General features: G+C 40.1%; 1 protein-coding gene across 4 annotated transcripts in view; it reads right to left on the bottom strand.

Annotated features, from left to right (window-relative positions):
- The window catches only part of palm1b (paralemmin 1b), a 29,678-nt gene that overhangs the window by 199 nt on the left and 14,398 nt on the right, over nucleotides 1-15,081 (bottom strand). Inside the window, exons 2-7 of one of the 4 annotated variants that reach the window (XM_034858157.1) lie at nucleotides 10,440-10,482; nucleotides 9,446-9,526; nucleotides 5,084-5,199; nucleotides 3,858-3,928; nucleotides 3,222-3,614; nucleotides 381-3,185 (exon numbers count right to left, since the gene is read on the bottom strand). In XM_034858157.1, the coding sequence (XP_034714048.1) occupies nucleotides 3,235-3,614; nucleotides 3,858-3,928; nucleotides 5,084-5,199; nucleotides 9,446-9,526; nucleotides 10,440-10,481 (690 nt within the window). In that variant the 5' untranslated portion in view covers nucleotide 10,482 and the 3' untranslated portion in view covers nucleotides 381-3,185; nucleotides 3,222-3,234. Of the gene's footprint in view, nucleotides 1-380; nucleotides 3,615-3,857; nucleotides 3,929-5,083; nucleotides 5,200-9,445; nucleotides 9,527-10,439; nucleotides 10,483-10,585; nucleotides 10,824-15,081 lie in introns of those variants that run through there. The other 3 variants (XM_034858159.1, XM_034858158.1, XM_034858156.1) reach the window with 3 other exon arrangements.

Here is a 15,081-nt window from a genome sequence, read left to right on the forward strand (position 1 = left end):
CAACTCAGAATCCCATTAATGTATAATAAACAGGTATTTTTGGTAACATTGCTCTCAATAACGCTCTGCTTTGAATGTTTCCATCCGTCTATAATATCTTTCCTCGAACCACAGTTTACTCTTCCATATTATCCATGCTCCATAAATGAGTGGTAGTTCAATTGTGAATTATTTTCAGTGTTATTTGTACCTTCCAATTGCGTAAGTCTCATAACAAATGGATGGTTTATCGGAGTATTATTGTGTGTACATCTCCACAGAAGGGGGTCCATCTGTGACTCCCATCAAGATGCCAAAACCAAACACATCAGTAACCAAGGCTTATGTGTACTATCTACAGCATGTGTACATTTGGGTGATTACATACACACTTTTCTGACTTGCTGTAAACAAACAGTAGTTTTATTCAAGATTAAACATTTAGACGACCACAGAATAGATGAACAGGCATTGGTCTAACACAAGGTTGCTTTTTCTGCTGCTGTCCCAGAGACCCACATTTAGACAAAGCATTAGTTCAACACATTTACATGTATAGACTACATATGTATGTATGCAGACATGTGTACTGTAAATACATACATAGGCTGTCATTTAGGCTCCTGTACAAAGTTTGTATCCCCTTAAAATGTTAAACTTTGGGTGCACGTTTTTTGTATGTGTGGAATAATAAATGTAACCAGTCAGTTACAGTGAACTCAACAGTTCTGTTGATCTGCTGTATCTATTTATAGTTAGGTGAAAATGAGAATAATATTCTTCCATAATGTGTAGTTGTGTAGTAGCCCTCTAGAGTAGAAGGCAGTGTTTCCCATTGGGTCGTCATAACCAGTAGCAGAGCAAGAAAAACCCAGTCTAAAAATGGCGGCAGACGGACAAGTCCAACCAACTAAACCGGACAAAGGCACCAACAATACACAGATGTAGTCATCTTAAAAAAAAAAAAAATACACACATCAATTACAATATACTGCCTTGCAAAGAGGCCATAGGAAAGAAAAAAACATGAGTCAATATCAGAAAGAAATTTGCAAGTTGTACAATTACAGTGGAACTGTACATATGGAAAGCATAGACTATATTTCATCTGTCCATGCCTGTTGACTTCCCTTGGGAATGTTCGAAGGGATCATTTTTTTCTGGTGGTAAATGTAGGCAGGACATGAGAGAATGCATCTGGCACTAAAGGTTGCAAAAGACTCTTATTCTGCAAGTGTATGCAGGAGGCAGATTCCCACAATCCCCCTCGTCAGCAATTTTAGTAAGACGGGGAGAGAGAGAGAGAGAGAGAGAGTTGAAAAGTTGGTGGATGGAGAGTGTTAGACAAGACTGGATTAGCACCAACTTCAGAGGTTTTCAAACTGCGTGTCTCCGAGCATGGAAGGTGGGGCTGTGTGTGTGTGTGACGGTGAATGTGGCGATGATGGGGATGATGTGTGGGTGAATCAGAAATATGGATGAGTCAGGGTGGGGGTGGGTGGGAGCAGAAGCCTTGGTGGCGTAGCATCACCCACCCAGAACGTCAATGGCCTCTTCTGTCTGTCAACCAAAGTAAACTAGGGCCAAAATGTATTTCAATAGGCTTTCAGGGCTTTGAATTGCTATAGTATACATGCACAAGGTATCTTGCTAATATCCTGTGCTGTTTAAACTGGTTAGACTGATTTTTCCTTATAGAATATGACATATTTTTAACACTAGAACTACTGAAAAACTTTTGTACCTGGGCACAACCAAAGTCTTTATATTGTGTTCTTATGGCTAAAAAGGTAGATTCTCATTATTAGTGAAAAAAGTCTATTAAAATTCCCCAAATCCTTTCTGCAAATCTATTCAAGTACTATTGGGCCCGTTCCTACAGACAAAGAGTCAGGGGTTAAAGTGGGAGCAAGCAGGACAGACACCAGCAGCCGACCAACACACAGTGAAATTACAGTATCATTAGATTTTTATTTGGTTCAAAAAGAGACAAAAAGCTTTGTTTTGTTTTAATGGTAAACTGAGCAAGCCCGCCTCTTGTCATTATGGTAGAACTAATCCCAATTTAACCCCTGGAGTTACATTCATGTGAACGTGATAGCGTATAATTAAGACCCAACAAGTGACAAGACGGTCAACACAGTTGCAAGGCTTCATGCAGTGCTACCTTATAAGATTTACATTGATTCTACTGTTGATAGAACAAAATGATTTCCGCATTTGTAATCGTTGCGCAATGGTTTGTCATGACTCTATTGATCATAAAGCGAGTGTATCCATCTTATAAAATAAAAAAATTCAAAAGCTGTGATCTTCGTGTACATGTGTCACATATATTATCTATGAGAAGCTAATGCGGTTTGCAATATGGTCACTGTTCTAATTAGCCGCTTTTTCTCCGTGCTGTTCTTTTTAAACGTAATGCACATCTCTAACACTGGCAATTATATCAACTGTTACTGATAGAAAGACTTGTGTGACTAAAGATATGAGCACATATGAGTCTAAGAAAGCAAAGACACTTGTTATGATTGTAATGCAAATCTGGTAGTGCTTACAAGTTAACATGCAAGTTAATGGTTGGAGATGATATAGAGAACCAAAAACAATAAATACATTGTATAAAACATAATTTCATATCAATATATTAAAATACTATTTAAAATAATATCTTAGACAATATTGCAATATGAAATTGACCGATAAATAGTTGGTAGGCCTACACAGAGAAATATATATATTTAAGTATCGGTATCCTTCATAATTTGCTGTTTTGACTTAAATGATTTATAGATTCCAGATTTCCCCCAGCGGGTAGCAGAACAATCCAGAGAGCTAATACATTTTCTTTTTTCCAACAATGATAACAATGAACTTACAGTACACAGTCCCATAATGAAGACATACTGAATACAATATAAATGTCAAGACAGAAAAATAGAAAAATATCAATAGAAATCAAAAGTCAAATACATATCAGAGAAAGTATACAGAGTAATGTGTACTTATGAGTCTTTGTGGTTCTTGTTGTTGTAGCTGGAGCTCGTATTGGCTCTCATTGTTGTTTTATTGGCTGTGTAACTGGACACACACACTCACACACACACACACAAATACAGACACATGCAATGGCACACATTCCTGCACAGGTGCAGGTTTGTACTTACCCACACACCAATCACACACACACACACACACACACACACGCTCACACATAGACACGCTCACACACAGACACAGACACACACACACACCTCACATGACCGTGCAGCACTTGCAGGTCTGTTTCTTCTCCTTTTCCTTGTCTCCATCCTCTCCGCCTCCGTTGGCCTTTTCTTTCTCCGCCATGCTCCCGTTGGGTGGTGCCTGCTCATCTGTGGCTGCCTCTCCTCCTGCTTTCCCCTCCCCATCCTCGATTACGACAAACTCAGCCTTGACGTTGCCATCCACCCCTTCCATTCCCAAGGCTGTGCGGGTCTCCTGCTCCTCCTCAACGGTTTTGTAGCCCATGAACACCAGGGTGACGGGGTTGTCCTCGCTGGCCTGGTCAGGACTGGGACCCAGCAGCTTGGCCTCAATCCCTGTCACCTCTCTCTTGGGGGTCTGACCAGAGCTCTGCACTACTCCATTCTCACCTATAGGGAGCACCAGAGTACCATTGAGAGGTTAGGAGAGAAAAAAGAGAAAGAAAAGAGGGTGGTCAGGGAAAGTCAGAGAGACAAAGAACGAGGGAAATATTGTTGTAATTACTTCTGGCAGAGAGGAACAACTTAATAGAGCAAATCAAGAGGCTGTTATTAGCTCGCTTTCTCTTTCCGACACAGGTGGCTGCGTTGCCATGGTTTCCTGTGTGATCATATGTTGCCATGGGTACTTACTTCCATTTTCTTTGGCCACACCCTTATTGGCTGGAACATCCGTCTCCAGTTCTTCAATCTCTTGCTCCAGCCTGGCTCAGACACACACACACGCACACACACACACACACACACACACACACACACACACACACACACACACACACACAAACACACACACACACACACACACACACACACACACACACGCACACACACACAGTAATTCATTTACATTACAAAGACTATAATACTACTGGCTGACACTGGCTATGTAAAGGCAAACTTATTACAATCATTTATCTTACTGACCATGTTAGCCACAGTGTCCTTACAATATTTGACAATAACATTTCAAGTAAAAGGCAAAATTAAAAATGTACAAAACAATGCTGACTGGTTATCCATAAGCCATTACTATCACTTGGCACTCAGACATATACAGACAGGTTTCAATGTCCCATATCTTGAGATGTGTATTAGTCTGGATACTTAGTTTGTATTACACCATCTGTAATGCAACGCATAACCCTCACATAACATCAAACGCATCATCAACTAGGGGTGGGAACCAACAGACACCCCTACCCATGATATCATCACGATGCTCACGCCACAATACGATATTGTTGCAATTTTAAACATATTGAAACATTCTGAGATACAATGCAATTTATAACCTGTTTTCCAACTTTTTCCCAATTTCAAATGATGTCCCCAAAAGGAAACTTTGTCAACATATGTTTTATCTAAAAAGGTTCATTTCTCTGTTTGTTCACATCACTTCAGTTTCATTGCTGCAAAAATGGGATTGTCAAGCAGACAAACTGACCAACACATAGAAATCAAAGACTGATACATGGATCCTGGGTATCGATACAGTATTTCCACTAAAAATATCACCATACTATGCTGTATCGATTTTTTCCCCACCCCAATCATCAACGCTGTTAGCTGACAGTGACTGCATTTCAAAACATAGTATAGCTGCACATATCAACCCCTTCTGTCTCTAATGGTGTCTACTGTGACATAAGTATTATATTGCATGATTTAATATAGCTGTGACTTGAAGAATGAGAGGATGCATCCTCATTTGTTCTGCATTAGTTTTGCTTTAGTGTTGGAAAAATTAGAAACAAAACACCACCTGAGCAACCGTTTGCATGCTTACATATTTTACCCATTCACTTTCTGCAAAGATCTGTTTTCAAAGAACGGACATGCAAGGATTTTTAGATGCTGACCTGAGAATGACCTGCTCCAGGAGTTTGGTCTTCACCTCGTCCTCATGCAGACGTTTCTGAGTCTCCTCCTCCGCTGGAGCTCCATCTAACAACCAGCGTTCCCTCAGTGCCTTTGACTGCAAGAGAACATCACAGACAATGCTTTCATTTTTCTATAAATTCTTAATTATTATTACTTCCATTTCCCCCTGTGGTGTTTAAGTGTGCATGTCAGAGAGTAAGCAGGGAAAGGGCTTTTGATCATGCTTCTTTCCTCAGGAGTAGTTGATTAATTCATCACTAGAAACGCAATCACCCAAAATATATCACATTCTCACTTAGACATTAGTGTAATTTCTTTCAGAAGGGATTAGGAGTCCTTTAGCTAATCTACAACACCAATCTAGCAGTCGAGCACTTCTCTGCTGACTGCTGCCACTTCTGTCACATACTTGTGTGTGTGCCAAGTGGACTACGGCACCCAGCTAGGGGCATCAACAGAAACATCCAAACTATGATATGGTAATTCTCCTATTGCATTCAATTGAGCATGATATTGAAAATCTAGATAAGTCACGGACAGATAAAAGCACAATAGGTTCAAATCTTACACCGCATCTAACATTTCCATAGAGGTTAACAATATTGACAAGAAAATCTTCATGGTCAAGATGAAAGCAATGACTGTGACTAAATTATAACAATAACTGTTAGTCTCATCATCGTTACTGTAGATAAAGTTAATTCGAGGACAAGACAATGAAATACTATGTATGAATTGAAATGAAGAACAATTCTGTTCACTTATTCTCTTACTTTCTACTTGTTTATCTTTTTCAGTCTATGTTGATTTCCTCCATCCGTTTCCAAACAGTGCTGTATCATTGTTGACTGGCCTCCTGTAGATAAGCTAATATCAAAGCAAATGCTTGGCATGCCTTGAGGTAAATATACCAGTGTCTTAATCGCAGCTGTCATAACCATGCAGCTATATTCAACCCCGCTTTGCCATATGGAAAAGAGCTAGAAAAAAGCTTGTTTTCACGAGTTAGACTGAAAATCTGGACCTGTGCTTGATGTGAATTCCTCTTTAGTGATGCAAGAAGAATTTCTACAGAAAAAACTCCCCCTGGTTTTTTTCTTCTCCAACTCGACCCCCACCCCTTCCTCTATCTTGTGTGCATCTCTATCCATCTTAGAGTTCACGAACTTTTCTGAATTTTGTGCATGGTATGTATAAGGTTGTAAATGTCAGAATGTATTTCCCTCAATTCCAATCTGTGTTTATCTGTTTTTATCTGTTAAAGTGCCTGTTGTTCTGTTTCAACTCTAACTTTCAATTCAGCTCCAGACATCCAGCTCAACAGAGCTTTAAAGCACACACTCTCACGGTGTAATTCAACACTATTCATACCCCAGCCCCATGGTCTCTTGGGCACTGCATCTAACTATGCTTTTCTCTCTGTCTCTCTGTCTCTCTCTCTCTCTCTCTTTCTCTACTTTCTCAATCTTGCTCACTCTCAGCCTACTACCCCAACGCCTGACATCATTTAATGTACTCACTCATGCATGTACGCGCACGAACACACACACACAAACACACACACACACACACACACACACACACACACCAGCCGGCATGTCGTAAACCTGAAGCGCTGAAGTTACGTCTCTCTCCATTGTTCTTTGGAGTAAAAGCTGCTAACGTGTCAGACAAAGGGCGGAACTGTAACACACACACACAGACACACACACGCACAAACACACACCTCCAAATGTACTGAGCAGCTGTTGTGGTAAGAGCGTTATTTAAACCTTAATTTAGTTTCTCAAAAAATAAAAGTTCAAAGTTGAAAAGTTGATTGAAAGTATAAAGGCCGAGTCTATTTTATCAAATTTTGTTTTTAAGAAACGTTTCAAAATTTTGGAGGAAAAAAGCTTTCTTGCCAGGAACTAGATGGACGATTGATATTTATACCACTTTCATGTCTGTACGGTAAATACTAAACTACAGCCAGAAGGTAGTTAGCTTAGCATAGTAAAACACTGGAAACAGTTGAAACCAGATAGCCTTGCTTTAAGTTTGTGTCCCTGATTACTTTGTAGAAGTTTGTCAATGGCAAGTATACTGGTCATTTCATTTTGGAACATTACTGCTTCCCTATAAACTCTGCATTTTATATATTTAATGGCTAGTATGTTGAATCAGAGGTTTTGATTAAAGAAACTGCTAGCTGCTACATGCCTAATCTTGTCCATGGCTGGCTAATTAAAAACAGAACTCCTAGTAATGCTTTCTGTGTCAACAACATTGTATCACGTTATCTCAGCAATTTGTCTGTGTGATCCTGAAGGCCATTCGTGTGATTTAATGGTGGGGCAGGTACACCCGTATAAAAATGTAGTGTGTAAGCGGAGACATTTATTGGGTTTTCCACATGAAAGCCGCCTCTGGAAAAGCAATACTTGCTGTGGTTTGCACAAAGAGCCTTCTAATGCTCCTGTACAGCATGATTACGCTTCCCCTTGGTGTGTTCGTGTGTGTGTGAGAGACGAAAGCGGGGTGGGGTGGGTGTAAGAGCCCTTTCCTGTTGGTGGGAGTGGGACAAAAATCTGTTTCCTCTGCCAAAGCCCTCTGCATTGTCTGAGGCTTCTGTGTTCTTTCATGACGCCACGCACACAAAGAAGATCACACGCACACACACACACACACACACACACACACACACACACACACACACAGAGGTTTGCTCTGAAAATAGAAAAAGTAGGAGCATGCAAGGGCAATAGCACAGGTCACAGGCACTTTGCCATAAACACACACACGTCCACGCCAACGCGTCCACACAACAACCTTTGCTCATATCTGAAATACCTTTGATAGTGCTGACACATATGCTCTGATATAAAGAGTGTGTGTCCACATGCGTGCACATTTGTATATTTTTTATGGAATGTGTGTGTATATGTGTGTGTGTGTGTGTGTGTGTGTGTGTAAACAGCATGTGGAGGAGCTGCGGCTGCTATCTGCGGTCCATTCTGAACATTCTGTGACAGTGAGGGAGTATCTCACTATGTGTAACAGATAGATTTAAAAGGAATTGCTAAGTTTAATTGTGTTGTGTGAGTGTCTAATTCTACAGAAAACGCAGAACTGACCGGCAGTATTTCCATCAGCTTTGTTTCAACTTCTGGTAAGAGTAAGGGAGAGACATGTAAGTGCTCATTAAAAGCTGAAATTTATTTGATCCATAAACACATTCATTTAACCGTGTGCGGACTCCAGTACATTTCAAACAAAGTGGGATTTAAGTGTTCTCAGAGGATGTCGACTACAGAGCCAGGTGCATATGTAGAAGATGGTGGAAGTTGTGAGTCTAGGTGAAGGTGAAGGGGATGATCAAGGCAAAGGCAAATGTAGCTATGGTGGCATTGAAGTTACAGCTAAGATGCTTTGAAACAAACCTAGTATTGTTTTTCACAGCAACAATGTAAAAAAAAAGAAGACAAAGGGATAGGGTATAGCATCTTAATCCCAAAAGGATTGGATGGACGTATTTTCAGATATTTAGACGGACATATTAAGATTAAATAGAGTTGGGCTATACTAGAGAAGAACAGGTTCTTACATTGTGTAGTCTGTCCATGTTGGATATCAAAACGTTTATATAGATAGACTCAAAGGCGGGTTGAAAAATGTGCCGCCATAGTGAGGGTAAAAGTACAACTGTCACAACTTGAAATGGCACACTGTGCACACTGCCGCAATCAAAGCTCAATGTAGTGCTACATTTAGGTATTACATGCACAATATTGTTATATTATATGGGGGTGGTAGTAGCTCAGTCCGTAGGGAGTCCATACGGACCAAAGTATGGTGGTGGACTGGTAACTGGAGAGGTACCAGTTCACCTCCTGGGCACTGCCAAAGTGCTCTTGAGCAAGGCACAAAACCCCCAACTGCTCGGGTGACTTTCCATGGGCAGCCCCCTCACTCTGACATCTCTCCATTTAATGCATGTACATGTGCTGTGCATGTGTGTGTAATTCAGGCCTGTGTGTAATAACAAGAGTGTAAATTTCCCCTTGCGGGATTAAAAGTATTCATTATAATTATTAATATTATGACCAGCGTGATTCTGTTTGCTCAAATGACAATGTAAAGCTGAAATAAATAAAGAGTATCACGACCCTGCTAACTGTACAGTAGGTCAATGAATTCTAAACATGAGCAAACTCCACCTGTTTGCAGTCAGACATTATTATTGTTTGTTAGTTTTATTTTGAAATAACCAAAAATCAGCAAACATTTTCTCACAAGTACAGTAGAAAAATTAGGGCGTGTGCAAAATGGGATGTATGAGGAAGGGAGGGAGTGTGTACCTTGAGATGCTGGAGTTGTCGTCGGTCATCATCCAGCTGCCTCCTCTTGTTTTCAATCTCTGTCTGCCTCTTCCTTTTCTCCTGTTACAACACACACGCGCGCACACACACACACACACACACACACACACACACACACACACACACACACACACACACACACACACACACACACACACACACACACACACACACACACACATTACAATTACTCTGCACAAAACAATACTAAGAACATTATGAAACCAAATGAACACCACACTGTGTCCTTAATAGGGCTGGGCATCAAATGCATTAAGTATTAGGAACTTAAACTCAAGGATCATATCCATATCAATATCAAAGCACACTCCTTAACGGTAGTGGAGATGATTTAATGGTAACTTTTGCTGACTGAGTACATTATGCGTCAGTCAACAGTCAGAAAAAGAGGGAGAGAGAAGGAGATGGAAGCTGGTGTGCAGGTACTGTATGTACTATACATTTTTAGGCACATATTCTCTCCATATGCCAAGTCTTTTACAGGAAAACGTTTGAAATGTTGATGAGAAACCAAATTTAAACGCACTTCAGTACCTGGGTCTGCCAAACATTCTAAATGTTTTCTGAAAATGTATCTCCCAAAATACATATTTATACTGGGTAGAAACCTAGATATTGTGTGTATGAAAAGACAAAGAGAGAAAAGAAATGAAACAGACCTAAAGGATGAGAGAGAAAAAGAGCTTGGATGGACTCTAATGCATTCTCAGGATCTAAAAATCAAGAGTCAATAGGTCGGGGGGTCAGACCCGGGTAAGTTGCAATGATTTGTTGTTTCCACAGCCATTAGTGTGCCTTGATGAGCACTGTGCGTTCGTGTGTGTGTGTGTGTTTGTGTGTGTGTGTGTGTGTGTGTGTGTGTGTGTGTGTGTGTGTGTGTGTGTGTGTGTGTGTGTTTGCGCAGAAGGAAAGGAACAGACAGACTGTGTGTTTGTGTGCACAAATAACTTACAGCGATGGCCTGGAGTTTCTCCTCTTGTGACACGTCAGCCATCCTGAAGGAAAGAAATAGAGACAGATAGAGACAGAAAGAGAGTGTTTTTTTTAAACCACATATGACCACCAGTGTCAGACACGGCACATGGTGACTAGCATTCCCTTTCAAAGCCTTCCCGGTGACTTAGGTTAAATATCTGTCTGCTCGCACTAAATCAGAGTCTCTGTCCTGTCAGGCAGAGTTGGAGAAGGCATGCTAATGCGCTAGCAGGACGCTGCTGGAGATTCCTGCTTTAATAGCTTCCAGACCAGCGCTCCGGGATGGAGGATGGACGGATGCAGAGCTGAATAAAGAGTAGGACTGCAACTCTATCTCCACTGAGTTGGTACAATATATCAAACATGTTCTCTCAAACATCAAATATATTACATAAAGTGTTTTTCTGTAGTTAATGGCTTCCAAGTAGGAAATTGTTTACGACCTCTCTATTTTTTAAACCTAAATTGAATGAACCAAAATTAAGCTAAAAGCTGAAACAATTAGTTAAGGAACTTATAAATTGAGCAACAATAAGTGTCAACTGATTTGATTATTGATCAATCGTTGAAGCACAAATGTCAAACAAATGTCCTCTTTTCAGCATTTCAATTGTAAAGACTTGGCACTTTTCATTGTTTTTTTTTATCATTGTAAAGTGAATACCTTTGGGTTTTGAATTGTTGGTCAGACATTTGTCATCTTGGACTCTGGGTAACGGTAATGGACATTTTGTATTGCAGTTTGCGGACATTTTATAGACCAAACGATCAATTGAATAGGGAGAGTGGGGACAGTTGCAATATTGCTGATTTCTCCAATCAGGAGTGAGCTTGAGTTATGACACTCACACTGCACATGCTCCGTAGGCCCCTCCTTCCTTCTGGAAATCCACTTCAATAGTTTTTTCAAATGCAATAAAATTGAATCAGACAATAAGAAAATTACTGAAAGTAGAGATTTGTACTTGCCAAAGAGCGTGTGGAATCAACCATGTTATTTTGGGTAATTACAAGTGGGTACTTAAAAAGAACATTGATATAGGAAAAGGGGTCAAATTGACCAGAGGACAACATGATGGTGAAAAGTCAAACTAGGCTGCAGTGTATCCTAAATTTTCTGTTCTGTTTATTTCAGTATACCCCATGACAGGAATAGAACAACAGATAGGGTTATCCCTCTACCTCTACCCCTTCTGTCCTTAGCTGCTGCTGTAGTGAGCAATGGAGGCAGGACAGTGAGGTCTGTGGCAAAACACACAACCCTATACTGCTTTATTAAAGAGAGAGAGAGAGGTCCAGGAGAGGAGAGGAGGACAGGTTACTGGACTCCCAGGAGGGTCTTCTCAGCCCAACAGGAAGATAGCCTGGCAGAATACCTAAAAAGAGCAGCTGATGGTCTCAGCACTAAAGAGGTAAGCATGAGGAAGGTATTTAAGCAGAGATTTAGCCTAAAGGGAGGGCTGGTAGGAAGAATTATGTAAGAATATAACACCGTGACATAATAGCATAAGAGAAATTACCTTTCTACTTCCATTTTCATTTACCATCCATTTTGCAGGTTCGTTGATTGGCCTTCCAACTGGCTGTCTACTTCAAGTGCTCCTTCTCTGAAACCTGGAGTGAGTGCTCCCTGGCTGGCCGGGATTGGTTTATGTGCTATACGGTGCCCTCAAGCTACCAGTCTCACACAGAACACGAGCTTCAACCGTCACAATGCATCCTTGTTTTACCACAATCTTGCCAACGTGCTTGACAAAAACAGAGGACATCTGGAATATGGATGAGACCGAGGCCACAATTGTCCAAGAGCCGGAAAATGTAGCCGGGCGCAGTGTCAGACAGGTGGGGGCAGTAACCTCCTCTATTCTCAAATAAACTAAAAAGAGATTATGAAAAATAATGCCCCTCAGCACTGTAGCAATATTTAAGTACAAATTACTTCCATATTATAATATGTACATATCTTGCAGCAGTATGGGCAGGTAGGTGACATATGTAGGTTTAATATGTATATATATATATATATATATATATATATATATATATATATATATATATATATATATATATATATATATATATATATATATATATATATATATATATATATATATATATATATATATATATATATACACATACATTTTTGTCTTTCTAATACAAACAGTCACTGAGAAACTGAAGAAAATGTAAAAAGTGTTGCCACCGCCCCCACTCTCCCTACTTGACAAATTGCAATGAAAACAATCCATAAGGAATATAGTTTCGTTCCTTATTACGATACCACAAATTGACTTTTAAGACAAATGAATGACGTATGTATGCTTTATCTGAATTTATGTATGGCGGCATTCATTATCTATGAAACCTTTTTATACTTTCAAGCATGACTGAGATTATCTTGGCTACTTAATAAAGCAAATTGAGGGGGACAAATGTTTCGCAAAGAAATTATAGGGAATGACGTGTCAATTTTGTGTATATATAATTATTTTGCTATATTATAAGACCTCTGGAAATGCTATAGTGTGTCTGCAATGTAATAAGCAATGTAGCCCAAAACATTAGCTTTTTACAGATTGGAGGCATGAAGCACACTAAGTGATGACAACATCTTGTGCCTTTTCCAGCCTGAAATGAAACTGTATCACAACACATATGGGATTCTAATTTCTCTCCAATGGTCCAAACTAGACTCTTACAAAACAACTTTGCCACAACAACGCTACAAAACTCCCCACCCACCCCTCTCCAGTGCCAGCAAAATGTGTTAAATCTGCTTATCATGTCACTCCTCCTGATGAGTGGCCAGGACACTCACTGTTAACTTGCTTGCATCATTTGATTCATCATTCCCAACTACATACTCACACAGCTTGAACTGTGAGCATATCAATACAGAAAGCTATTCCTATCTTGCCCTCGGGTTGGCCTAGTTTCACACACAAAGGCATGCAATGCACACTGGCTCCTTTCAAAATATAAAGAAGCACACCTCTTCTGTCAAGTCCACTATCCAATCAGAGAAGTTGCAGGTCTCATGAAAAAGCTTAGGGGTGTATTATGGAAACACACACTTTCAGAATTCCAGGATTCATGAACACACTACATATTGAAACACCACACTGCTCTCTGCTCTTTCACCAAGCCACTTCACCATCACATGGAGACTCTTTGGAGAAAAATGCAAACCATGATCATCTGATCAACCACACACACACACACACACACACACACACACACACACACACACACACACACACATACACACACACACACACACACATACACACACACACACACACACACATACACACACACACACACACACACACACACACACACACACACACACACAGTACTGTCTAGATACATTATTTCGCTTTCTTGATTCAGCACAAATAGGAAGAACACTAAAACACATCTGGGGCTGCACTGAGTGAAATGAGACTGATGAAGCCATCATTAGAAAATGCATTAATCAATATTAAAATAAGGCTTCAAAATCAAAACTACATTAAGTTGTTAAGACCTTCATTCAGGTACTGTTTATGTTGTCTCCATCCCTTCCCAGCCCTCAGGTTACAGTGTAAGCAGGGAAGTTAGCTGACTAGCCATCGTGGAGACACATCTGGATCAGTTCACCAGTGGTATAAAGGAGGCCTGGAAGCACCGGCTGACCATCCTGACCTGGGAAAGGTCACATATGAGCATCAGCAGAGACGAGGCAGAACACACCCACAGCATACTGTAGCTATGAAAGGCACAAACTGCATGGAGACCGGAGGCACTGACAGGAGGAGTGGCATGCTTTTCAATTACTGTAATGTTACTGTAATAACCTATGTTGGATACATCAGCTGTGAAAATGCAGAACACTTCTTCTTGCCAGATATATCAGCTTACAGCGTAAATCCCAATTGGCTCACGCTACTCAACTTGTTATTGGCAACAGCTTGCACACAAAACATCTCAATATAGTAACATGAGAGTTATCTACACCTGACAGAAAATTAGTGTCACACGGCTCTCAACTTTGACAGCACTTTAACCACATCATTTGTGTTTTTTTGAAAACCGAATTCTATGTAAAATTAACAGGGAATACACAGCAAATATTCACTTTTTTGGTTTGACATATTTTTAATTTTCCAGCTACTATTGTATTTTGTCAGTGTTTTTGCTGAAATATTGAAAGTTATATCGACATAATTTGAATATGCAAGTTGAAACTGTAGATTGTATGTCTTAAAGTTCAACCCTTATAGACAATGTTAAACACTTATACCAGAGCCATTTATGAGCATCTAATTAGAGCTGCGTAGTGTTTGGATGATACAAAATCTGAGATTTGGGGGTCAATACCAAACAATACTTTTTTTATTAATTAACTTTGAAGAACATTTGATTTTGGTGCTGTGGAGGTTCCATGCACTTAAAACAATCAATCCTCACCGACAGTGAAAAAATATAGTTTGGAGTTGTGATAAAAACTTTCCGGTCCATGCCAAAGTTAACAACAGATTGAGATTTAAGTGCTCACATTTTCCAAGCTTGTCCCTACATTCAAACCTAAATTGCAGTGCTAGCCCTGCCTTTCTAACCTCTAGGCTACAGCT

Source organism: Etheostoma cragini, chromosome 20, assembly GCF_013103735.1.
Source record: "Etheostoma cragini isolate CJK2018 chromosome 20, CSU_Ecrag_1.0, whole genome shotgun sequence".
In the NCBI taxonomy this organism is placed as follows: Eukaryota; Metazoa; Chordata; class Actinopteri; order Perciformes; family Percidae; genus Etheostoma; species Etheostoma cragini.